Source organism: Globicephala melas, chromosome 11 (assembly GCF_963455315.2).
Source record: "Globicephala melas chromosome 11, mGloMel1.2, whole genome shotgun sequence".
In the NCBI taxonomy this organism is placed as follows: domain Eukaryota; kingdom Metazoa; phylum Chordata; class Mammalia; order Artiodactyla; family Delphinidae; genus Globicephala; species Globicephala melas.
Genome location: NC_083324.2, coordinates 32753785 through 32780271, shown reverse-complemented (window position 1 = coordinate 32780271; position 26487 = coordinate 32753785). Strand labels below are relative to the sequence as shown.

The window sequence follows — 26487 nt, the reverse complement described above, 5'->3', positions numbered from 1 at the left end:
ATACTCCAATAAAGATGTTAAATAAACAAACAAATAAAAATAAAACTGCCAATTAATAGTGAGAGTCCAGTAGTCAAAAAGTCAGGTCACGTGTCTTCTCGGATCCATTAGTATTACCTCCTGAGAATAAATGTCTCTTATTCTCACAAAGTCCCAACCTTCCCATGTGGTATCTCAGATCAAAACCCCTCCCTTAGATTTCTTTGCTACCTTTTCTGAGAGGAAAGGAGCGGGGGGAAGTCGGAGAAAGCCTCTCTCTCTCTCTCTCTCTTTCACTCACACACACACACACACACCCGCACTTTTGTTTTTTTTTCAGGCTTAAACCCCCACCTCCCCTCAGCACATCTGTTTCCTAGTTGTATCCCCTGTGGTCAGTCTTTGGGTCAAGAAGTATCTTGATCTGGGTTGCCCTTCCTTAGTAAAACAGAGTTTCAAGCACATGGGGCTGGGAATTACTATATTTGCCATGTCCACAGGCCAACCACCAGAAGGATTTGTCAATCACTCTACACCAGAGTTCACAACCTGGGTGATTTTGGTCCCCGGAGGATATTTTGCAATGTCTGGGGATGTTTTTAATTGTCACAACTGAGGGAAGGGCAAAGGTACTACTTGCCTCTAGTGGGTAGGGGCCCAGAATACTGTTGAACATCCTACAATGCACAGGACAGTCCCCACAACAAAGAATTTATCCTGCCCCCATGTCAACAGTGCCAAGATTGAGAAACCCTGGCCCATACCGACAAAGCAAAATTACATCAATAGGCAGGGTCTTCCCCCAACACTAAAAATGCTCTAACAACTGGCAACCCAACTCATACAACCACATGTCACCAAAAGAGATCTGACTGCCTTGGGGGCTGAAGGAAGGACAGCCAGTGGTAAGGGGATTGCTCAGCTGTCATCCTGACCAGGTCCTAGCTTTACCTAAATAAGAGTACTTCCCATAGGAAAACCTAGCAATTCTATGGCACGCCAACAATTACAATAAGTAAATATTTTTTAACACAACTGTATACACACGGCCACTTTCTTTTTCATGCTAGTTCCTTCAAAGCAGCCACAGATTTTTAAAGCACTAACTGCATAAGCCTAAAAAGTATCAATAAACACTATTTTTAAAAACATAAGAGAAGGACGAGTTGGATCCCTGTGCTTTAATTCGGTCAGAATTCCTAAATCTATCAGAGTTTTAATGGCAACCTCCATTTCTCTGGTACTTTCTAGGTTACTGAATACTTCACAGAGTCCCTTTTTTTTTTTTTTTTTTTTTTGCTGTACGCGGGCCTCTCACTGTTGTGGCCTCTCCAGTTGCGGAGCACAGGCTCCGGACGCACAGGCTCAGCAGCCATGGCTCACGGGCCCTGCCGCTCTGCGGCATGTGGGATCTTCCCGGACCGGGACACGAACCCATGTCCCCTGCATCGGCAGGCAGACTCTCAACCACTCCCTTTTTAATCCACACAGGTTACCTTCCTAACACCCACCACTCCTGAAAGAGCTGCAGACTTTTGTGATAACTGGCAATACCCTACGTGCTGTAATTCTGGAGATTAAAATCACTGATCTAATAAAAAAAGAAAAATGTGCAGAAATGATGAAAAAATTGTCTCCCCATTTTAAAAAAACTCAAAAGTTACACAGAAAAGTAGTAGGATTTTTATACTCTGCACATAACTTAATTGCCCGTATGTTTTTTTACCAAATCTCTTGATTCAAAATCTATTTACCTATCATCAAAATTAGGAATCTCCACACTTTCTTAAAGGGTCAAGTAGTTAATAGTTCAGGCTTTGAGGGCCACAGGCAAAATAGAGGATATTACATAGGTACTTACATAACCATTTCAAATGTAACCATTTAAAAAGGTAAAAACCACTCTTGGCTCCCAGGCCATTAAAAAAAAAAAAAAACAGGTGGTGGGCCACATTTGTCCCACAGGCTACAGTTTGCCAACTCTTAATCTAAGTGAGCAGTGAGTGACTCTTTAGAATTTTCACTCTAGTGTCTCACTTATCTTTCTTTTTCCTTTTTCTACAAACTACTCATATAATTATATTTTTCCTTTAGTAAGGAGGGTTTATTTCATTCTTTACAACTGCTGTAACTATAAGCCACTCAAAGGAATCAACCAGCAACCATTCTCATTGCCTTATTTAACACTCTGCCCAAAACATTTAAGGCATCCTTCAACCTATATGCCAAACTGGAAACACAGATAAAGCTATCCCTTTCAACCAAGCCAGGTGGCTAGGAAAGTAGATTTTGCTTTACCAAATTTTGGCCCATTAGAAGAGCAACGAAATGGGGCACATATTAGGAGGTTATAAATACAATTTTAATATCTCACAATTGACAAAGAAAGAAACCCACAATACCCAACAAAAACTAGATAAAAAGTAAAGTCGTTTTGAGAAGGCAAAGTATTTCTTTTAGGCAATGAGGTAATGATGAAGTAAAGTTGAAAAAGAAGGCTAACTGAACAGATGAAATGGAGAAGGTCCGACTCTAAGCACCTCCGATTTTTCCTTATTCTCTGCTATAAAAATTCACCTATTCCCTAGGAATTCATGGAACGCCTATATATGCAGTACCATGCTTCGTATGTTAAGCAAGTACCTTCATTTTAATGAGCCACACATGGTCTGAGGAGGCCTAGCCCTGGTACTGCCTTCTATGTGGCACTGTTTAACCTTCCACTGCTCGGTGACCTCATGGACTTACCAACCCCAATTCAGCAGGCCCGGATAAGACGTGGCAAGGAAAAAAAAAAAAAAAAGCCTTTTGCATTTTTTCCTCTTTTTTGCACTTACAGACAAAATATCCCTGAGCAAGAAGTCAGTAGACCAGAATTCTCGTCTTTTGTCTGTTCAGAGATTTCGGGTTGAAATCCCTGGCCGTTTCAAGAAGTGGTTAGGGACAGATGCATGGAACCAGCAGGCCCAATTTTGAATTTTAGATCCATCACTACTTGCTCTGAGAACCGGGACCAGACTCTCTGGGCCTCAGCCTCCTCATCTGAGAGGCAGGAAACCACCTCCTACCCTAGAGTATTGTTGGGAGGATTACAGGGCACTCCCCGAAAAGTGATTAGCTCATGAGTACCGGTAAATGTTACCTGTCATCACTTCTTAATCTCTCTGAGCCTCAGTTTCCTCACAGGGTTACCAGGAGCATCACAGGAAATCATTAAAATGCAATGTGTTCTATAAAGTACAAAGCTTTCTCCACATGTACGGTATTAGCTAATATCCCCATCCAAGACACGCAGGACTCTGTTACAGGTGAGCAACTTCCCACTGCTGCAGCTTGTGAAACACACTCAAGTATCTGCAGTACCAGTGCTTGGAGTACTTTCTCACCACTGAGCTTTTGTTTGTGGTGCACTGTTTCACCAAATGATGACAATGATAAATTAGGTCAGCTGCCAAAAGAGTAGCTTTCAAAAAGCAGTCACACCCAAGGTACAGCAGGAGGACAGAGTCCTGTTAGAGTCTCTCCCAGCATAACCTCCTGACTTCTCCCCACTCCCTGGCACTTCCCCAAACACCCTTTACCCTGCCACTTTCTCTTCTCAACAGGTTGCAATATGCCTTGAGCCTAATGGCTCCCTGGGGCTCCATCAGTCTTTGTTACTGTAAAAAGCAACCAATTATACTCATTAAAATCAATATGGGGTAAAACCTTGACCATTTCAAATTAGCATGCAGTGTTTAAACTTTAAAGAACGTATTAGAATTTAAAGATGAGGCAAATGCTGCTAAACAGAAATGAATACATTCCCTATGTCATCAGAAATGTGAGGGTGAAAGTTATGAAATCCTGTTTTTGGATGTGTTGTTAGCAGGGTCCAGAAAAAGTGCTTTTCCGCAGAGATTCTTCATTGGGATCTATCCTGCATTAAATGCTTGGAGAAAATGAAACTCAGTGAGAGCAAAGGAAATCTGTATCAAGTAGGCATCAGTCAATGAAAAGTCCGTGTAATCTCAAGATACCATATTCAAAATTAAGTGCTTATTCAGAAAAGAAGCATGAAAAAGTATGCAGTTCCTAGGGTCTCCTCCTAAATAATAGTAAGAGTGACAAGGCAGCCTTTAGAACAATCATATAAACTGGGAGCTTGGTGGTCACAAATAACGAAGTGTGTGTGAAAACAACTACAATAAAAAGTGACCAATAGCCAGAAATGCCTTGTGCATCTGGGCAGAACTTCTCAGTCATTTCCTCAGCCATATTCTCACCCTTGGCTGGACAGCTCCACCAGGATTTCATCAAACTCAACACATCCACAGTCTTTCCTCAACCCCAGCTCCTCCTCCCGACAGTTCTCTCCTGCCCCTTGCCCCACCACCTGCCTCTACCAGGGCCCACAGTGATTGGCTGCCCCTCAAAGCTCCTAGCACTCAGCTCCTGAGCTGTCAAAGTCCTGCCTGCAGGTGGGGATGACCTTGCCCTTCAATTTCTTGGCCACCACCCAGATTCAGATTCTTGTTCACCTGAACAACAACAGTATCCTTCCAACTTATCGCCATGCCTTTATTCTCCTCCTATCCAATCTACTATCAATTAGCACCTGACAATCTTTCCTGATCATGCCATTCTCCAGGGAAAATTCCTTCAAAGGCTGCCCAGAGTACCAAGTAAAGACCAACTTCCTGTATCACGTGCTCAGAGTCCTCAGTGACCTGACCTCAAACCACCTGTTGAGATTTATTTCCTTTCCCTCCTGACAGGTGGCGTTTCAGCTGCTCCAAACTCACTATGCCCCAAACCCACCACAGTTCCCACCTCTAACATGTGGCTCAACTATCTCTTCTACAACCATATCTGCATGTTGAAATTCTTCCTGACTTTCAAGACCAGCTTTATCACGGAGGAAGCCAGTTGTCAGCTCTCCTACCTCTAAGCTGCGCAGCATGTAAGTGCCATTCGAGGGCCTCTCAGTGCACCACCGCAACAAGCAGTAGTGTGTAGTGGTGACAAGTGTAAACTCTGGAGCTAGACTTCCCAGGTTCTGATCTTGGCTCCAGTGCTTGATCTGTGACGAGGTACAATTATTTACCTCTTTGTGCCCTATTATCTGTGTAATGGGGATGATGACAACAGTTTTCACTTAGTACAGCACCTGACACAGAATAGCCTCAGGGCTTCCCTGGTGGCGCAGTGGTTGAGAGTCTGCCTGCCGATGCAGGGGACACGGGTTCGTGCCCCGGTCCGGGAAGATCCCACATGCCGCGGAGCGGCTGGGCCTGTGAGCCATGGCCGCTAAGCCTGTGCGTCTGGAACCTGTGCTCCGCAACGGGAGAGGCCACAACAGTGAGAGGCCCGCGTACGGCAAAAAAAAAAAAAAAAAAAAAAAAGAGAGAGAGAATAAGTCGCCATAAGTGTGAGCTGTTTCTCTTATTGCCCAACTGAATCCCTGAACAAGACCACAAACTTGCCATGGATGCTCCCACAGCACCCTTGTACATGGATGCTCAACATGTGCCCAGTGATGTACAACACATTTTGAAAAAACAAAACTTCCAGTTAAGCTTACCCTCAAAGCTACTGCTCCACTCCAAACACAGAGCAATGAGAGAAAACAACAGAATATGGCTCTGTACCATCATTATAAACTTGTCCAATATTGACAAAATAAACCACGGAGCAACTCTCAAGGTACTTTTAAACTATTTTTTCACTCTTTCAAATATTTATTGAGCATCTTGCAGGTGATATTTGAAGTCTGGGAATATTGATGGAAGGTACTGATTATGTTAAAACTTACTTTATTAAAATAGGGAGCAGTTGTTAGGTTCTATTATATATAGGAAAAACTCTTGCAAAAAAAAGGATATAAAGTGTTATGTTTATATGGTCACTTGTGTTTGGGAATATTTTCTGTGATAAGCTTTCTTGGCAGAAATAGAATGTATAATCTGTACAGTCAGATTTAGAAATGACTGCAGCAGCAAAATCATGGCTCAGCCAACCAAATTGGAGACAAGTGTGTGTTAAAGAGAACAAGGCCATTTGGTACTGAGAGAGGGTGGACTAGGGTGAAGATTGATTATACAGGTGAAGTCTGAGCTGTCAGTAAAAGGCTTATGAGCTCAAGAACTTCTAGGTCATAGACTTTGCCTTGGTGGATCTCCTGCTGGCCTAGGGACAACTTGGATAAGTTGTCCAAGTTTACTTGGCTAAGTAAACGAGGAGACCAAGAATTCATGTTGCCTTGCCCTCCTCCTCCCTGCCCCCCAACAGCATGGAGGGAAGCCTAGGCCCAGTATCCTGGGGGCTTTACTTGTCCAGGGTGAGTAGCAATTGCGGCTCCCAATGACTTAAGTGTTTTTCTGCCCTTCCTTTCAAAGAATAGCAAGCTGCCCAAGGGTATTAGCATAGAAGATCAACAAGCATGGCAGCAGAACATATATCCTTTCCCCTCAAACATCTTACAGGACAATGAATCCAAAGACTCCTGACTCTCTTCTGAGCATCAGGCAAGAAAACATTAAGGAGAGTGAATACAGGAGGATCCTGGTATGAAAACCCTCTTCTTCTTTAATGAGATCAGTAGTACCTCGGGTACTTGATTACTAAAACCTTTATAGGGAACAGTATGTCCTCTGCGGAAAAAGCTGGAGAACAAGGTAAACTATTACCACATCAAACAATGTCTTATCAAATCAACCTGTATCAAGAAGCATCAGACTACACTAGTGAGCAATGCCTGCATTTTAGCCAACACTTCAGCTCACATCAGCCTGTCGGTTGTAGTTCTTGGCCAGTAGCTCTGGTCTTCCAAATAAGTTGAGATCATAATCTTTTTGTTGTTTTTTCCTGCCAGGCAAAGAAGAGGTTTCACCCTCAGTCTTTTCCAGACCACCGAAAGACAACAAGACACTAAAGCAACCCAACCCTCCCCATGTGCAACTCCTGCCAATTCTCAATCTCCTGAAACAATGGGCTAAACAAAGCCAGTATTCCAGGAGATGGGGTTTATATGAGGTCCAACACCTCTGCCTGAGAATTAATCATAAAACCACTAACACTCCATTCCCCAGCATTACACCATTCAGCTCCAACTGGGCTGAATCGTGCAAAATGAAAAAGGAATCAGGAACACTCTGAACTTAAAACCTCAAGTACATTTTACATCCTGTTTTAGATTCATTTAAATTAACAGAGGTCAGGCAACTTCTTTATTCAAGCTGGGTTATTCTTACTGGTTTAATACCAAAAGCAGTCAGCCACATTTTTCCACTAAAAAAAAAAATACCCTGACAGAAGAACAAACAGTCTAAAACCCGGTAGAGAATATGGAAACAGCTTACAAGAAACTTTACTTTCTAGAATAACTAATCGAGGAAATTACCCAGTTAATTGGCCATGGGAAACAACTATTTGTATATTATTACATATTTTGTAGGTCACAAATTAAAAGCACAACTTTTCTTTTCTAGCATAGCATTTTTCCAAAGTGTTTTTAGAAAGAACATCAGTGCAACAAGAGAAAAGCAAATCAAGTAAGTCTGCAAGGCTCTGCCTTCCCCAAGCCCCTTCTTGGAAATAACTAATGCACACTTGCATATGAGAGAGTCTGAGAGCCCTTCGATAAGCTCTATGGAATTCAACATTTTCCCAAGTTCATTTAGCCCTGCAGCCCTTTTTCTGTCATAACACATAACAATATCCCACAAAACAGCTTGTTCTGTGGAGCACACTTTGAGAAAGATTCTTCTAGAACAGGAATATATGTAAGATATGGTTTAAGAGTGGAGACTGGAGGCAGCTTAATTCAAATACCAGCTTGTTAGCTGTGGGACACTGGGCAAGATTTTTGATGTCACTCGTCCCTCAGTTTCCCCAGGCAAAATGGGCAAAATAATAGCACCTACCTCCTAGGCATGGGCCTTTCCATCTAACAGGAGTTTTCTGAGAGCCTTACATGGCTGGTTCCTTCTTGTCATTCAAATTCACAATGTCGCCCCCTTCAAAAAGCCCTCCCTGACTATCCAATATGAAGTTGACCCCACCCAGCTCACTTGTACTTCATCCTCTTCTTTTTCTCATGATACTTCTCTGTTTAACTATTAAACTGCTATCTGTTTCACCCCAATAAAATATAAGCACCGTGAAGTCAAATTTTATCAGTTATCATTACTCAAAACCAGATCCTCAATAAGTATTCACAGAATGGATGGATGAATGGATGAATGAATTAACAAATGAGGTGGTTGTGAGAATTAAATGTTAATCAACGTAAAGCACTCTTCATAGTGCCCAACAGATAAACATCTATCCAGATGCTGTTATGAAAATATCTGATGAACTATGACCGGTTAATGGATTCAGAATCATAATTCTTGCACTGTTTTTAACTTGCCTCTTCCTAGTGTACCGTGGATAAACATTTCATGGCACTTATTTAGAGGTGTGTTGGAAAATGGACTTTCAGGGATGGGGCGAAGCGGGCAGAAGACCCTGAGAGTAGCACTTGCTGATTTCCACGTTGTAAATACTCCCACCATGACCAATTTCAAGCTACCAAAATTCCTGGAAATATAACAAATGGCTCTCACAAGCCAGTACACTATTTCTCTTGGGAAGGGTCCTTTCAGGCCTCCAAATCTTGTTTGTTGAGTTCACGTTTAAAATGAGATTTTTTTTTTTTTATAGACAACTTTTTCACACTCTCCCTTCTTGATGAGATAAGATAAGGGCCACCCACTGACTTTGGTCGGGTGCTCAAGGAAACTAGTTGCATGCGTTGGGCTGCGTTTTCTGTACGACTCTCTGTGCGCTCTTAGACTAATGTTTAAGGCTCTAAACATGACATATTCATGCCAGACCATCGTGAGGACCAACTAATCTCATAAAACACAAACCAAATTGTGTTTACATTCATTTAAACAGAGATATACTCTAAAACAGAATCAAGGCACCATCTATTTAAGTGCTACCAGTGAGCAGAATCTATTCAGACTGATTACCTGACCCCAAGATCCCAAAATGGAGTGAAGGTCAATGCTGCAGATAGAGGTTTCTCTGGTATCACAGCCTTGCTATACATCCAACATGATCCCTTGGAACCCAAAATAAAGCAGCAGCTTTTTTAAACTATAGCAATCTACCAACCACAGTTTTCAGATAACACAATCAAAATTTCAAAATCCACAGACACTCTACATGCAATGATAACATGCCAGTAATCATTGCTTCTCTTCTGTAAACTAAATGGAAAGTCTATGGAGTAAGACAGAAAGAGATTAGTTTCTGCTCCACTGTATTAGCTATCTATTGCTGTGTAACAAATTATCCCAAAATTCAGCAGCTTAAAACAACACACATTTATTATCTCACAGTTCCTGTGGAGCAGGAAACTGGGCACAGCTCAGCTGGGTCCTCTGCTTCACTGTCTCTCAGAAAGCTGCAACCAAGTTGTCAGCCCAGGAACTGAAGTCTCATCGAAAGATTCGACTGGGGAAAGATCCACTTCCAAGCTTACTAGGTGATTGCTGGCAGTTTTCAGTTCTCTGTGGCTGTTCGGATGAGAGTCCCAGTTCCTCACTGGGTGTCAGCTAGAGGTTACCCACAGTTCCTTACCACACGGGCCTCTGCAACATGGTAGCTTGCTTCATCAAAGCATGCAAGGCGAGAAGGCAACAGGGTGTACTAACAAGATGGAAGTAACCTAATCATGGAAGTGACATCGGCATTCCATTACCTCCGTCATTCTATTGTTTAGGAGCAAATCACTAGGTTCAGCCTAAACTCAAGAGGAGAAGATTACATAAGGATATGAATTCCAAGAGGTAGGGATCTTAGAAGTCTTCCCACCACATTCACAGTCTTGGAATACAGATAGGAAGACCAGACCCAACAAAACATATCTTTAAGCATCTCAATGTGAAACCAAGCCATTTGACTTCCCAAACATGTAGCTAAGGTCTCATGAAAACAAAACCAAGGAGAATAAGCATGGAGGATATTAAATCTGAAGACACAAAAGTCTACTCAAATGTTATAAGCAAATACAGTCTATATCAGAGAAAACTCCTGGGAGCACCTGCATTACCAAATCCCAACACGAAAGCCATGTTTTCTGAACAACCAAACAAATGACTCACTGGAAGCGCTGCCCATCCAAACAGGTACGTAATGCCAAGAAATCTAGTTTGGTCTAAAAGCAAATGTCTTTTCGAATTCTTATTTATGGCTGCAGAATATTTTGCAAATATACTTAATGCCATTTTATTGCTTCCTGTTTTCTGTGAGATCTGTGTCTGCCACAGCATTTTGCCTACATGGTACTATTGAGATCCACATCCACCATAGTAGCAAGGAACCGCTATAAAAATTTCAAACCTTGGCTGTCACCCACATTCTTTCTAAGATCTGTCCAACTACGTATTCTCAGATATCTGAGCCTCCCAACATTGAATGGTGGTGGCAAGCCAGAGAGGCTGCCTCTGAGAAACTTCAAATGATTTAACTAAGTGCAAAACACACTCTCAGAAAACTTGGAACCCTCTGTCCTTGGAACATTCATGTCCCTCTGTCCATGAATGTAAATGCAGACGAAGATTATCTAAACGTTCAAAATTGGTCGGCACATTTTTCCATTCTTTCCAGAAATATCCTTAGGCTTTACTTTCTGAAAACCCCACTCCCAATTCAGCTATAAAAGTATTTATACTCATTGTTTTGCTAATCACCTATTCATTTTGCTCCTTTAAAAAGAGGATACTTAATAAACATCTAAAATTTAACCAGTAGTGCATTTAAAAGGCCCTGAAACAATGGCCATCTGTAGGAAAGCAATTGTAAACCACCTTAGAGTTGACATGTGCTGCACACACTTGGGTCCTGAATACGTGTTGAATCATAATGGAACATATGTGTGGTGGGCATAGGAAAAAAAAAGACTAATGCGAAATTCCAGTTTAAAGGTGATAAGCAGACAGGAAGGTTATAAAACAGATGACAACAGCAATTTGGTTAAGGCTATAGATAACTTTCAACCTGTGGTAATAACTTGTTAACATATTTAACGTATTTTAACTTGTAAAATACGGCTTTGGGAAAATAAAGTGAATGTCCTTACCTCTCTAAGATGTATGTTTTCCTTCTCTTTCTGGTCTAAAATCACTTCCAAGTGGCTGACTTGAGACTCAGCCTCTGCCATCCTACGTGTCCGTTCATTGTCATCCTCAAGACTTTTGGACGGCAAACCTTTACTTTGCAACATCTCAAGAAGCTTTTTAATCGACTCATCTCGGGCATTGAGGGTCTGTTTCTGTGTTTCGATTCTCAGCTCCATTTCCTCCAAGGTCTTCCTCAATAGGAACAGTTCCTTAGCCTGTCTGTCATGCTCAGCTTGGAGCCGCCGGAAGTTCTCCTCCGTCAGTTCGATGGTAAAGTGCTCTGCTCCTCGGTTGCCACTCTCTTGCTGCAGGAGGTGGTTGAGGTCTCTCTGGGTTCGCAGCTCATCCTGAAGGGCCTGGATTGTCAACTGCAGGTGCTGTGATGAGAAAGACGGAGCAGGAGAGGAGAAAGAAGGGGGAAAAAGTCAATGGACATGCCAAACGCTATTTGCTGCTACCACACTATGAAGATGGAATGTTAATCATGAGGTCCAGAGGGCCAGCCGTGAAGTCCTCCAGGGTGACTTCAGAAGCATGGGACAGCACATGGAGAGGGGGAATTAATTCAATGATGCTTTCTGAATGTCTTAAGAGAAATGTACACATACATAGAAACAGTATATTAGTGTCAGTCACAAGGTAAATTATACATCTACAGGGTTTTAATTTAGGAGTGGAAAGGGTTAGAAGGGAAGCTTTCACAAACACACCTTCTTCACACCCACAATGCTCCAGACTCAGTATTCCTTGTTTTCTAAGGTGTTCTTTATTCTACTATCCATTATTTTCTGTGATTAAGTGCATATCCATTTAAAAATAAAAATAATAGCATCCACTACAAGTAGACACAAACGAGGACTTTATTTTTACAAATAAAGCTGTGAACAGGTTTAGTAAACAGGATTACTGCATCTGCAAGCAAAAGGGAACAAATGCAGACAGAGACAGAGACACTCAAACACACAAGGGGGTGAGGCTGTGCAGAGCAAAACAAACGAGCTGCAAAGAGTGGACAAACCTTGGTTCTTCTGGCATCCAGTAGCTGAACAGCATGGGAAATGAAAGAAAAACGAAGCAAAAATCAACACAAAGAAAAGTCCAGTGCAAGCAAAGGATATTTAACAGAAAGAACTTAATCAACACAAAGTACCTTCACAGAGAAAAAAAAAGAAAAAAGAAAAACAGTTTCTTACTGCAGCAAAGACCCATAAGCTACACAGAATTTATAGCACTGATGCTTGATAAATGTGATTTTAAAAAAGAAACAAAATGAGGTTTATTCCACCTTTTGTCTTCCTAAATCTCACTGACCCAAGAACCCAATATCTTGGTCGTATTACCAGGGAGGAAAGCACAACACTCCATAAGTACCCCCATGTCATTCCAGGTCACCATTTTAGCCAAAACCAGAGTGAAAGTGCCAGAGAAACAAAATAGTTACCACTTGTGAGAAAAGAAACCCTTGCACAAAGACAGGTGAATTCAGCAACACTTTCCCAACAGGGGCAACCCCCCAGGCTGATCAGAGCAGGCAGCCATAAGCTGAAGGCATTTCTGTCCTAGGAAGAAACCAAGGGGCTTCCAAAACAGTTACTCATCCATTCACCAGACACATTCTCCCCATGCAGACCAGACACAATGCTAAGTATGGGAATCAAGATGGACGTAAGGCCTAGGTCCTGCCTGAAGGAAACTCACAGTATTGTAAGGCATGGATAATACTATGTCTAAGTTACATAAATACTGGAGGAGTCCACACTGGGAAATCCTTCTGAATTCCCACAGCTGACACCCAGAGGGGTTGAGATTTTTCTGAGTGTGGGCTGTACCCAGAAACTAGCACCTAGTGATGCATTAATTAAACTCTTTGTTGGTATCCACTTCAACTTTCCACTTAGGAACATCCAATGAGAAATTCCTAGAGCACAAGGAACAAGTACTCTCTCTCATTTGTGTGCCACAGCGTCTCCCAGGGTACTGAATGCAGAGTAAGAAACTAGTATGTATTTAATGATGGTGATTATAAATTTTTTAAAATATAACTCACCCCTGTCAAAATTACTATAAAGTAAAAGTGAAATTAAAATTCAGTGCTTTTTAGTATAGTTACAAAGTTCTACAATCATAAACACAATAAATTTTAAAACATTTTCATCACCCCCAAAAGAAACCCTGTACCCTCTACAAGTCACCCCCCCATCTCCCTCCCTACCCTCAGGCCCTAGCAACCATTAGTTTACTTTCTGTCTCTGGATTTGCCTATTCTGGACATTTCACACCAACGGAATCATGCAACAAGTGGTTTCTTTCACTTAGCATGTTTTCAAGGTTAATCCATGTTGTAGCATGGATCAGTATTCACTCATTTTATAGATGAATATTATTCCATTATAGGGACCTACCACATTGTATTTACCCATTCAGCAGTGGATTCATACACAAATACTCAGAGCACCATTATTAATAATAGTCAAAAAGTGGAAACAAAACATATGTCAGTCAACCGATGAATGAGTAAATAAAATGTGGTATATGCATACAATGGAGTATCATTTAGCCATACAAAGCAATGAAGTACTGATACACACAGCAACATGGTTGAATCTTAAAAACACTGCTGGGCTTCCCTGGTGGCGCAGTGGTTGAGAGTCCGCCTGCCGAAGCAGGAGACATGGGTTCGTGCTCCAGTTCGGGAAGATCCCACATGCCGCGGAGCGGCTAGGCCCGTGAGCCATGGCCGCCGAGCCTGCGCGTCCTGAGCCTGTGCTCTGCAACGGGAGAGGCCACAACAGTGAGAGGCCCACATACCGCAAAAAGAAAAAAGAAAAAAAAAAAAAACACTATGCCATGTGAAAGAAGCCAGTTACAAAAGACCGCATGTTATATGATTACACAGGAAATATCCAGAATAAGCAAACCCACTGACAGAAAATAAATTGGTGATTGCTGGGGGGTTGGGGGGAATGCAGGATGACTGCTAAAGGGTATGGTAGTCATCCTTCCATCCCTCATTTGGGGGATGATGAAAATGTTCTGGAATTAGACAGTCATGTTGGTTGTACAACTTTGTGAATGTACCAAAAACCAATGAATTTTACATGTTAGATGGGTGAATTGCATGGTACATAAATTATATCTCAATAAAGCTGTCAAAAAAAACCATGAGGTGGGATTGTAAGGTAATGTGACCTTCCTCCACCAACCCCCATCCCTAAACCACACCAAAGTTCACAGGAGTATCAACCATCTTCAGCCCATTGATGTGGCTGCTGCCAAGCCTCTTGGGATGGTGCAACTGTCTTCAAGTCATTTAAACATTCCTGACAACGGCAAATCTTTGTCCTTTTAGAGTGGCTTGGATTTCTGAGACAATCCAAGTTTATCTGGAGACAAACACGATGAATCAGGATGATCAGACTACAAATCATCTTTTCTGAGAGTGACCAAAAATAAGATTGGATTTTTTTATGTAGTTAACAAACTACTAGCCAGAAGGGAATTCCCTCCCCTCCCCCCAAAAAATTGCCGTAGTGCTTTGAGCAAAGACAGCAACCTTGGAAGATAAGTCTGTTAAGGCGGCTGCCCCCCTGGATGGGCAAGTTGCCTATTGCTCTGATCCTTTGTTTCCTAACCCGCAAAATGGGACTAATCATAATGCCTACCTCATAGAGTGCCTGTGAGGAATAACTAAGATAACGCATCAAGTGCCAGGTTTGAGAGTGAAGGGAAGGAGTAAGTTCGGTAGAAAGAAAGGAAGGAAGAGAAGTAGAAAAAAAGAATGAGAAGGAGGGCTTCCCTGGTGGTGCAGTGGTTAAGAAACGGCCTGCCAATGCCAGGGACATGGGTTTGAGCCCTGGTTGGGAAAGATCCCACATGCCATGGAGCACAGCAATGAAGACCCAATGCAGCCTAAGATAAATAAATTTTTTTAAAAAAAGAATGAAAAAGAAGGAGAGAGAAAAAGAAAAAGAAAGAGGAATGGAAGGGAAAAAAATCAGTCTATTTATCCGTTCAATGTGCATTTACTCAGTGTCTTCCTCATACTGATTAATTTTTTTAAAAAAAGAAATGAAAGGAAAAGAAGTGGTCCATGCTCCCAATCCATGTGGACAAGTAAACCAATAGTAGCAATACGACATAAGTCACAGCCAGGTGGCTAGAAATGCAGAGAAGGTGTAACCCAGGCTAGAGACGTGTAAGAAAATACCCCCCACAAACCAACAGCTACCACTGAGCTATGTCTTGAAGAATAAATGAGTCAACTTCGTGAAGAAAGATGGAAAGAGTAGAGAAAGTACAAAAGCCTAGAGGCAAAGACAGACTAGATCTATTAATGAACAGTAATAGCAAAAATCTGTAGAGTGCTTCCACACTCCAGGCCCAGTTCTAAGCATTTTTAATCTTCACAACCACCAGTGAGACAGCCACTGTTATGAACTCCATTTAACAAATGAGAACATGAACACACAAAGTGGTTAAGCAACCTGTACTGTTACCCAGCTAGGTAAGTGGCACAGCCAGGTGTTCATCCAGAAAGTCTGACCCCAATACCCCTGCATGAACCACTACACAACCTGACCTCTAAATTGGTGTAAGTACTTCAGGATGGCTGAAAAAAAGAATAGGGAAGTGGGCAGGAGTGGTGAGAGCAGACAGGCAGGCAATTTTGACAGTTATAGCAATTCTCAAAATTAAAAATTAGCCATCCTAACCAACCTATTCCTCAGAGGTTGTCATGATGGATACTTCCAGTTTGTACATTAAGAAAATTTACTTTCCAGATAATCATTTTATTAGTCACTGAATGACTTCAGCATGACCAAACACAATCTGATAATCAACCTAAAATTTAGTGTTCAAAAATTTCTCAAATCCGTATGTCATTTAGTTTTCATTCTCTTTTAAGATATTTAGGGGCTTCCCTGGTGGCTCAGTGGTTGAGAGTCCACCTGCCAATGCAGGGGACATGGGTTCGTGCCCCGGTCTGGGAAGATCCCACGTGCCGTGGAGCGGCTGGGCCGTGAGCCATGGCTGCTGAGCCTGCGCGTCCGGAGCCTGTGCTCCGCAATGGGAGAGGCCACAACAGTGAGAGGCCTGCGTACCGCAAAAAAAAAAAAGATATTTAAATTAAGCAGGAATCTCCTTGTTCCTAAAAAGGGATTCTTGAGCATAATTAATGTGCCTTATAGAACACTGATCATCCTTCTGCTTCAGAGGATGGGGAGAGATTTTAAAACACTCTTTTTCTCTCTCTCTCTTGCTCTCTCTCCCCTCCCCCCCACCCCGCTTTCTCTCCCCTCTTCATTGCCTTACTTTTAAGAGAGTTAACTCAATCAAGTTTCAAAAATTATTTACCAGATACTCATCTCTAGTTGAATACTTAACATAGACAATTTCAATTTTAAAATATAACAGTACTTTCAATAAATAACCAACTGAAAATAATATTCTCTCTGTGTCTGTTTCCTTATTTGTAAAAGTGAGAGTAGTAATTCCTACTGCATAAGGTTATTTTAAGGATTAAGTGAGTTAATACATATAAAGCTCTAGAAAGTACCAGGTAGACAATAATCAATTATACCAATCAGGATAGGCTAGAGTATGCTGTGACAACATCACAAAAACCCACATTCTGAAAGATGAGACCCACCTGACATGCTGATGGCATGGAATCAAAATTCTTGGAGCTCACAGAGGCCTTAAAGATTAGCTTGTTAACTTCATTTTACAAATGAGAAAAATCAGATCCACACAGGTTAAATGACAGGTCCAAGAGCACACAAGCACACTGCTAAAGCCAGAATCTTTCTGGGATCTTGGACTCCATCCTGGTATGTATTCCAGTAACCCTAAGAGTAGACCAAAAGGGGTGGCTCTCCACTTTGACAACTTAGGAAATAGCAGTGGTGTCTCATATGGATGAGAGACAACCTAGATCATTTCCTATTTCTCATTAGGATAAGAGATAACCTAAATCATTTCCCCTCTGCATTACTGGTCCCATCAAATAGTTAAATAGCATGGGACACTCCAAGGATAATTTACTGAGACCTCCTTTCTAAGTTCCTGCAATTAATAGTAGCTACTGAGTAGCTATTAGAAGACAAGCTCAATTTTTAAAAATTCTCTCTAAAAGATCAAGATACAACAGTACAAGTGAAAACTCTGGCAAAGCCAAAGCACTTTCTCTAAGAGTCAAAAGATTTTTAAAAAATTTTTTAAAAGATGCACAGGTTTCAATCTCCCCGCTTCCTTGATTATTCAATTCCTTGGAATTGAATCGTCTCCCACTTCTCAACCACGAAAGCACATTTCTTTTAAGGCAGCCACTTAAACTTCATTGGATCAATAATCAAGAGAATTCATTTCAGTTTGTTACCTACATCAGGTACCTACAAACCCACAACTTGCAAGGATGTGTCCAGGAGCCATCTCTTTGCAATCTCCCAGTCATCACTGTGGTCTCAACTTCCCAAAGCCTCAACCACTCCTTCTGTTGCTTCCATTCCACTGCATATTAGGAGAGAGAAGCCCTTCCAATGTCCACCTGCATCGGAAGGGGACATCACCAGGTGATCCAACCATATGCCTGGGTCCCAATCAAAATTCTATCCACTTGGCACTTATGGCACAGGTGAAACAGGTGGCAAAACAGCTAATTCCCTTCAAGCACAAAAGTGAGTCTATGGTTGGATGACTATTCAGAAAGCTTTCTACTCCCCACCCTGATTGTGGGATCATTCTCCAGTTGTCCTCAATCAAAGCTGAAAAGGCAAACTCCCTTATCCACAGCTGACCACTGAGGACACGACAGAAGAAAGCAAAAGCAGCTGTGACAACAGGCATCCAGGCTCCCCTCTGCAGTCACTCTGTTAGGAGTGAAAACAGAATGCATCTTATTTATCCTGATACCTGGCCTTTAACCCAGTTCTTTTTCATCCCCCCCCCCCACACACACAATTAATTACATACTTTGAACTTTGTCCTGGAAAAGGCTTAACCCCATCTCCAGTCCACGGAAGGAAAAAAGTTTACAATCATTGCCCTGTCTGTTAAACACAGTTAAACAGAATGGGAGCTAAAGAGATGAGTCCATCCAGTTGATTCCAAGTCTCAGACAATAAAGGAGGTCATAAGGACTTCTGTTTCTGGTGTTATGGCAGGCTAATTTTCTGATAGGACCTCCTAGTACTCAATAGTCGGATAAAGGCAAATTTATCTTTCAAAGCATTGCTGTGCTCACAAAAAAGCAAGGGAAACCTCCAAGAAAGAAAGAGAGAAAGTGAGCACCTCAAGGGCAGATTCTGGGCCAGATTTGTATCATACCCCCTACTCTAGCACATAATAGGTACCCAATAAATAGCGAGTAAAATATGGATAGGAAGATGAAGACCAGAAAGGAAACTGTTCACCCAAAGGTCTGCACAGGGAAACAATGTGATGGAGAACGGCTTCCATTCTTTGCTTTGCTTTTGTTAGCCTGGGGGTGGGGGGAAAGTTGCGGAGGGAGGGGAGAGTAGGAAGAGTATCCTTGGCCTCAGATTACTCTGTCCTGTTCTCTCCCCCAAAACTCAAAATTCCTCACGTCCACCAGCCCACTCATCTGACAATACTGCTCCAAAGCTGCCAGAACTATGTCCACTTCACAAGAGAATAAATTGAACTGGCTTAAGGGATTCTACTGCAATCACATCGTTAGCAAACATGGTCCAGGGTCTAAAATAGACATTTCCTCCAGCCAATTCTAAAGTCTCTCTTGCTCTGAAAATACTATAGAACTTCATTTTACACAACTCTTATAGGCTTCCATAGTCACTTAATTTTGAAAAAAGGAGAACAATGAAAATATAAGAAACTAAGCCATACTTGAGTTTATATGGAAAAGGGGGGGAGATATACTTTGCTTTAGCCAACATTTAGGAGACTGACTTCTAATAGCTACTGGAGTCAGAATCTAATCCAGATATCAGAATGTCTAAAACACAAAAAAGGTAAATAGAATGAAAATATAATTATATATGTATGATGTGCATGGAACACACAATTATTTAAGTAGGGACTAGCCAGATGTTTAGAATCTACTGTGTCTTATCCCCAAACATAGAAAATATGGGTTCCTGGCAGATTTGAAAAAATTTGTGACCTTAAGCTCTTTTCCACACTATGGGGAAAAAACAAAAAATGATAAAGTTTTCTACTACAAAGCAGTTTAGGGTTTCATTGCTATGAAAACCGTCTCTGAGCTTGATAAAAATATGAATTGGCTTATATCCAAAAGTCTTGAACTTTTTAAAAATAAATCCATACTCCTTCTCAAGCAAGGGCTTAACATACTCTTTCAAAGAAAAGAGAATCTCTTTTCAGACAACTTGGCGTGCTCTACTTCTCCTATGACTTTATTTTCCTATTTATCATTTTCCAGCTTGTCTCAAATCAAATATTAAGCGCAGGTTCTCTGATTCCTTTTTCCATAATCCTGCTTGCAGGATGTACAGCATTCCTCGTGGCTTCAAACCTTCCATGGGCTGTGTCATGTGTGTGAAAAGACACACAGCAGGCATTGGCTAAAAACATGTGGCCCCAGTGGACTGTTCAAGAGCTGCTCTGCTGAGAAAAGTATTAAAAATTATTATGTGAACACATGGTCTAGGCTTTCTCCTTTAGGGTAGAATAGGCACATAGCTAATAGAGAATATTGATAGGTGATTTTTTTAAAGCACCAAAGCACCAGTATCCTGGGATCCTCACACAGATGCACTATCCATGATAACTGCAGAATCCACTTTGGTTGATAACATGTGACATTTTGCCAAAATTCATAATACTAAGTATACATGCGAAAGCCCTCTTGGCAGTTGCTTTTGTAAGCAAGAAGGAGTTCTGGTTTTCATTACAGACCAATACTATAAGGTGGCACAGTACTGGAATACTGTACTGAGCTGAGAGTTAAGGACTTAAGTTCTAATTCCAGCTTTGCTACTAACCTATTACATGATCTGGATAAAATCACCAAACTTGTCTGGGCTTCCAAGAGCAGTGGTGATGAGCAGGGTTTTGAATCCTATAGCTACCTATGACAGCCTATGTCACCTTGGACAAATTATTTAAGTACTGTGAGCATCAAATTATTCATCCATAAACAGGAAATAATCCTCATAACTAACTTACAGGATGTGCACAAAGACAACATGAGACGCTCATCAAAGTGAACAAGTTCCCATAAAGCATGAAGCACAGGGCCTGGCACCTAATGAGTGCTCAATAAATGTTCACTGCTATCATTGCTGTTGAGACAGTGGTGGCGGCTAGAGGTCCAGAATTAAAATGTGTCTCCTTCCTCCTCTCATTGAAAAGAAACAAACATAAATTTTTGACCATCAAATACATATAACAGTGGGAAACAAAATGCTAAGTACTTTGGCATTTTTTAAATAAGGGAAAACAGGAAACAGTTGTTTTAAGACCAACTCAGAGATGGATGGAACTGATTTCCTATTAACTTGTCTATAAATAACTCTTTAAGCGGCTCTAGGGAATACCAACGATTTGTTTTGAAGGTCAGGGTTCTTTCCCTACTATTATCTAGTAATATATAAGCAGCTAAAAGACAGTGGCATCCCCTGATGTTGACACTGCTCAACCTGTTACAGCTAAAAAAAAAAAAAAGATACAAATTTAAGAAATATTGATCTTTTTTAAATGTGTTTAGAGAAGCAACCCCACACATGCAATCATAAAAATGATGGTTAAAATTGGAACTTTTCCAATTATTAATAGTCACAGCCACATGCAGTTAGTGGATAGTTCTTTCATTTTAATTGCTTAGCAAATCTTCAGTGTAAATGACATTTTAAAATCTTTACTGCAATTTCCTTCCCTGTCACCTCCTCTTCACCTCAACATGTTCACTTAACAAAACTGCTTACCACCTAAGTATTTCTAAAAAAAAGTAAAAGGACCTAAATTAATATCATTGCAAATAGCTAGGTGGCAAGCATTGAACTAGTTTTTCCCTACTCTGACCACATGATTTGCTCAAACTCTAATCCTTGTTATTCAATTTTTCATGAGGAGAGATACTTCCTAAGTACTCTCCTGCTTCTCTCTGCTTCTTGATTCACTCCACCCCTGGGAAGGGGGGATAACTGACCTCCATGCTACTCAAAATGTGACCCTTGGACCAGCAACATCAGCATCACCTGGGATCTTGTAAGAAAGGTGGAATCTCTGGGGGGGGGGGTGATGAATTGGGAGATTGGGATTAACATGTATACACTGATGTGTATAAAATGGATGACTAATAAGAACCTGCTGTATAAAAAAATAAATAAAAGATAAAAAATAAAGCAACATGACTGACTGCTAAAAAAAAGAAAGGTGGAATCTTAGGTCTCACTCAGACCTGCAGAATCAGAATCTGCATTTTAACAAGACTACCAGGTAATCTGTAGGCACATAAAGGTTTGAGAAGTACTTCTCTGGACTTCAAGAAGTTTCAGCTCTATTATTGCTTTAAGAAATTTTTGGTAATTGAAAGGTGGGGAAGGAAAACATCATGAAAATAGTACTGTAGTACTGTCCTAAGGAGCACACTAGAAAGTCAGTTTGTGTGATTAATAAAAACAATAAACTATGAGTAATGCCCCTTAATACAAGACAATACTAGATAAAATAGACAAAGAGGGTCATTCATTCAACCTTAATTGAACTATGTGCTCTCTGACAGGCAATACACTAAGTTTCCTTTCCAAGTCCTTAAAAATGTGTTCATTTATCTATTTCATATTTATTGACATCTTAGACACCGTGTTAGCTGCTTGCTCTAGATGTTAGTAAAATATAGACCTTCCTGCTCAAAGGGTCACAGTATTTGTGGGAAAACAAAAAAATGAACAACCCATGTCTCAAATAGCTTTGTACTTTCCAAAGAGAACACACCTCATAGGTACAATAAATACATGTATTATACGTTTAAAAAAAAAAAAGCCTGCTAGGTTAAATATAAATATAATTATTATTATTATATACATAATATCTATTTTATTATATAAAATATATGTTACATATATAGTATATGATTATACATTATTATATATGCTATTTTTTAATGATATATAATATCTGAATTTTAATTCTATACCATTACTTTTGTTATTGTTATTTAAAGTCAATCTGAAGGAATCTTTAAAGACTCATCTAAAATGCCAAGTACTAGGCTTTACATTCAACTATTTTATTCATTTTTACTTTTAAGTAGCATATCCATGCTACTGTGCTCTCAGTGGAATTTTAAGTGACTGTGAAAACCATGAGGAGTCTGAGATGAACCTTATTTTACAAACTATAACTTGAACAGTATATAGGGAAAATGTGAATATACTGGGTCCTAAGTAGCCTAATCACTTAAACTCCCTAAGTTTTTCCATTTTATTAAAAGGCCTACATCTTCATTTCTTTCTCTGGTGTAAAGGTAAGATTACTACTGTATCCACACAATGCCTATGATCTTTAATATTTTATATACATACTTTTTTTTTTTTTTTTTGTGGTACGTGGGCCTCTCACTGTTGTGGCCTCTCCTGTTGCGGAGCACAGGCTCCGGACGCACAGGCTCAGCAGCCATGGCTCACGGGCCCTGCCGCTCTGCAGCATGTGGGATGCTAACATTTCAATATCAAATAAAATACTTTGAAAGGGGCTTCCCTGGTGGCGCAGTGGTTGACAGTCCGCCTGCCGATGCAGAGGACACGGGTTCGTGCCCTGGTCCAGGAAGATCCCACATGCCGCGGAGCGGCTGGGCTCGTGAGCCATGGCCGCTGAGCCTGCGCGTCCGGAGCCTGTGCTCCGCAACGGGAGAGGCCACAACAGTGAGAGGTCCGCGTACCGCAAAAAATAAATAAATAAATAAATAAAATAAAAGACAGCAAATATTTAACAACAGAATCACTGAAGATTAGTCATGAAAGGGATCAGAAGAATAATTATTTTTGCTTCACTTTATAGGAGGATAAACTGAGGCCCAAAGAGAGGAACCACTCCTCACCCAAAGTCACAGCAGAGATGGCAGCCCTGCTAGCTGTAAAGCCCAGACACCAAACTCACAGCACATTGTTTTGTCCTGGTCTTTCCCATATAGCCCCATGCACCAGTCTTATTTGGTCACCAAACTGCAGAAGGATCCCATTACCACATAATTAGTGTCAGGGCATGTCCAACAGCTGCCACGAGCCAGATTTCCACACTGGAGTCAAACATGTTTGGCCCAGACACATCCCTTCCACCACATACCACCGATGGTGCAGCTGCCGTAACCACACTCCATACCCCAGTGGCTCCAGGACTTCAGGAGTTGGAACAGATCATTAATTCCAACCAAGATGAAGTAACTCTTCTCTCCGAAAGGACTTCTTAAGCAATACCTTTAGAGAATTTGAAAAGATTTAGCATTCTTCCACCTGAGAGCTTCAGGACTTCAAAAACTGTTTAGAGGAATTTCCCCCTCCAAAAATGTGAGATAAATGTCAAGAATGAAGGGGCCACTTAGGAACCTGGAAAATATAATAAGTCACAGGAGGTCCATGTTATCATTGAGAAAGCCAAAGCAAAAACCAGAAAGGAAGGAAGGGTTCTTTTACAGATACCATCACTGGAAGAATATGTTATATGGCTGAGAAATAAGATCCCTCAATACCAGTCCTGAATAATATCAATTTGAGGTTATTTTTATTTTATCTGGATAATTTTATACATATTATTAATAACAAACGCTTTCCTTAGCAAAAACTCAGCAACCCATGTAAGCACATTCATGAGCATATGGATACATTTCATATGCTTTAAAAGCCCTTCTCAAACCTTTAAACCAGTGAAAGTGAATAGAAGTTTCTCCAAAAGGACAGTAAAAATTATTTTTAAACAAGGACTTGCAAAGTACTTTTTTCATCCCTGGGTATTTATTTTGTTTTATAATTCGAGACTGTTAAAGTTGGGAAGGGAGGAAAATGGCTTTCAAATTTGAGTCTGGAACAGAGCTAACCTATCAAGTCTAACAGGGATATAAAGAAAGTGTGCCTAACAGTGCAGACACTGCTGGTGCCCTGAACAAAAGCATTATTGAATGCAAGAAGAATTTAAATTGAAGCAAGTCCGAATGTAAAACCTTAGTAACTCCAAGTCCTACTGCCGTTTTTCCTAATAAGATAAACTATTAGTTCTGGATTACATAAATTTCAACATACCAGAGCCCTCAGCAAATTACAGGGAGGCCAATGGCTCTCTTGAATCTATGCATCTGCACATTATTTAAAATGCATGATTGTCCCTTTCACCATCATTTGAGTCCTTAGCTGTGGAGTAGAAAAAGGCTGCTGTACAAAACCAATGAAGATGGGGCCCTATGAAATGAGTGGAACTTTTTGCTGTATCTTTAAAGGTTTTGTTTCTTTAGTTTAAAAATCTAAAGGGAAATAAGAGTGGAAAGAATTGCAGGCTTTATTGGTTTTAGAAAGGAGGAAAAAATAAACATAGGATGAGTTTACAGTGTCTGCAAAGAGACTCCTCACTTATTCCTTTAAATAAGCTTTTAAGTCACCTTTTAAAGGGGCAAGGAAAAGTCTGTTATTAGAGGAGTTACTGAAATCTAGTGTGGATTTCAGTTAAGTGCCCGAGTCCTGGACTCAAGCGAGAACTGGATTTACCACTGTTTATGTCTATACTGTTTAATCTCTGGCAAATAATTTGCCCTCACGTTCTTCCACTGTAAAATGAGGATGATACACTTGTAGTTGTGAATAATTTTATATTTATGTATATATGTAAATGTATATATATACTTATATCTATATATGGCTACATATGTAGCTTAGTACAGTTTATGAATTTAATAAACAACCTCTCTTCATGTTACAATTATTATGAATAGTGAAAAACACCATTTTGCTAGAAAGTACCTTTAAAGGTTATTTAGCAATTCATTCAATAAACTCTAGGCAAGATAACATTTATTTACTTCCTCAGAAAGAAGTCTTTTTTTTTGAAAGAAGCTTTTTTAAGGATGCTAACACAATCTCCCATCAAATCCGCTATCTGCCTTCCTTCATTTGAGTCCAGTCAGAGAGTCTGTGGTCATTAATTTCTGCCACAACCACTCCCAGGCAACATTCACTCAACTCACTTTTACTGAGCATTGATTAAGTGTGATAAGCACTATGCTAAGGCACTGAGGATTCAAGGTCAGATAAAGCAGGAGACGTTGTCCTTGGCCTTGAGAAGCTCTTAGTCAAGAGGAAGTGACAAATGTGTAGACCAATAATCAGGACAGAAAGGGATGTGAGCATAAGGGAGCATATACAAAGTGCTGAGGCAGCACAGTGGAAGGAGGCATCCATCTGGTTTGAGCACAAGAAACTCCACAGAAGATGTGAACTTAGAGTGGGGACTAAGAACAAAGGAGAATTTTCCAGAGGCAAAAAGGGGAGGTATTCCAGGCAGGGTAAAGGACATGACTAAAGTCTGTAAGTGTGGAAAAACCATGGCATGTTGGGTAGGAAAAGAATACACCATCAAGAGTGGCAGGAGGTAGCTACAAAGGTGGCCGTGCTCATCGATAAAGGACTCAAATGTCATGAAAAGGATGTGAACTTCAGAAAGTGATGTAAATACTGTTTAATACTGCACGTTACAAACCACGCTTATGAATGCATTCTCAGAGGTCCATGAGTTTCATAAAAATTTGAAATTTCTTTAATTTTGATGATAATAAAAATAAAATTATCTAAAATTAAGACACCACTTTTGTCTGTGCTAACAATTTATGTTTCATTCATTCATTCAAAATATATCTACTGAACATCTACTATGTGCCCGGCACAATACTAGGCATCGGAGATGTAACAATGAGCAAAAGAGACAAGTACCTGACCTCATGGAACTTAGAATCTAAAAAGGGGAGACAATCAGTAAACAAATAGAAGTATAGCATATCAGGAAATAGTGCTGATAACCCTAACCCTAACCGATAAATAAAACATGAAAATGGTAAGAGGGTATTAATTTCATGCAGGATAGACAAGTAGTCAGTCATACTTCCTCACCAATGTGACATATGAGTAAAGATATTTGGAAGATACCTTCAGAAAATAAGATTTTCCCCATGGTTGTCATAAACATTCTTAAGGGTCTACAAGAACGTTTTTTTATTTTTACTTTAAAAGGGACACATTACTAAAGTTTGGGGGAGACATAGGGGTGGAAGATAGCCTGAAAGGAAGGTTAGAGGCAAAGAAACCAGTGAGGAAGGTATTGGAATAATCCAAGTTACAGGACAGGTAACTATAAACACCAGGAAAAGCTAGAG

General features: G+C 40.6%; 1 protein-coding gene across 11 annotated transcripts in view; it reads right to left on the bottom strand.

The window, feature by feature from the left end:
* Nucleotides 1-26487, bottom strand: part of ERC2 (ELKS/RAB6-interacting/CAST family member 2) — a 962565-nt gene that overhangs the window by 788482 nt on the left and 147596 nt on the right. For 7 of the 11 annotated variants that reach the window (XR_009565841.1, XR_009565842.1, XM_060308008.1 and 4 more), the window contains 2 exons: nt 12151-12174; nt 11093-11509 (listed from right to left, as the gene is read on the bottom strand). Coding sequence is in view for 9 of the 11 variants with exons in the window: in XM_060308008.1 (XP_060163991.1) it covers nt 11093-11509; nt 12151-12174 (441 nt within the window). In the remaining 2 variants the exon portion in view is untranslated. The remainder of the gene's footprint in view (nt 1-11092; nt 11510-12150; nt 12175-26487) is intronic. The other 4 variants (XM_060308010.1, XM_060308014.1, XM_060308012.1 and 1 more) reach the window with 1 other exon arrangement.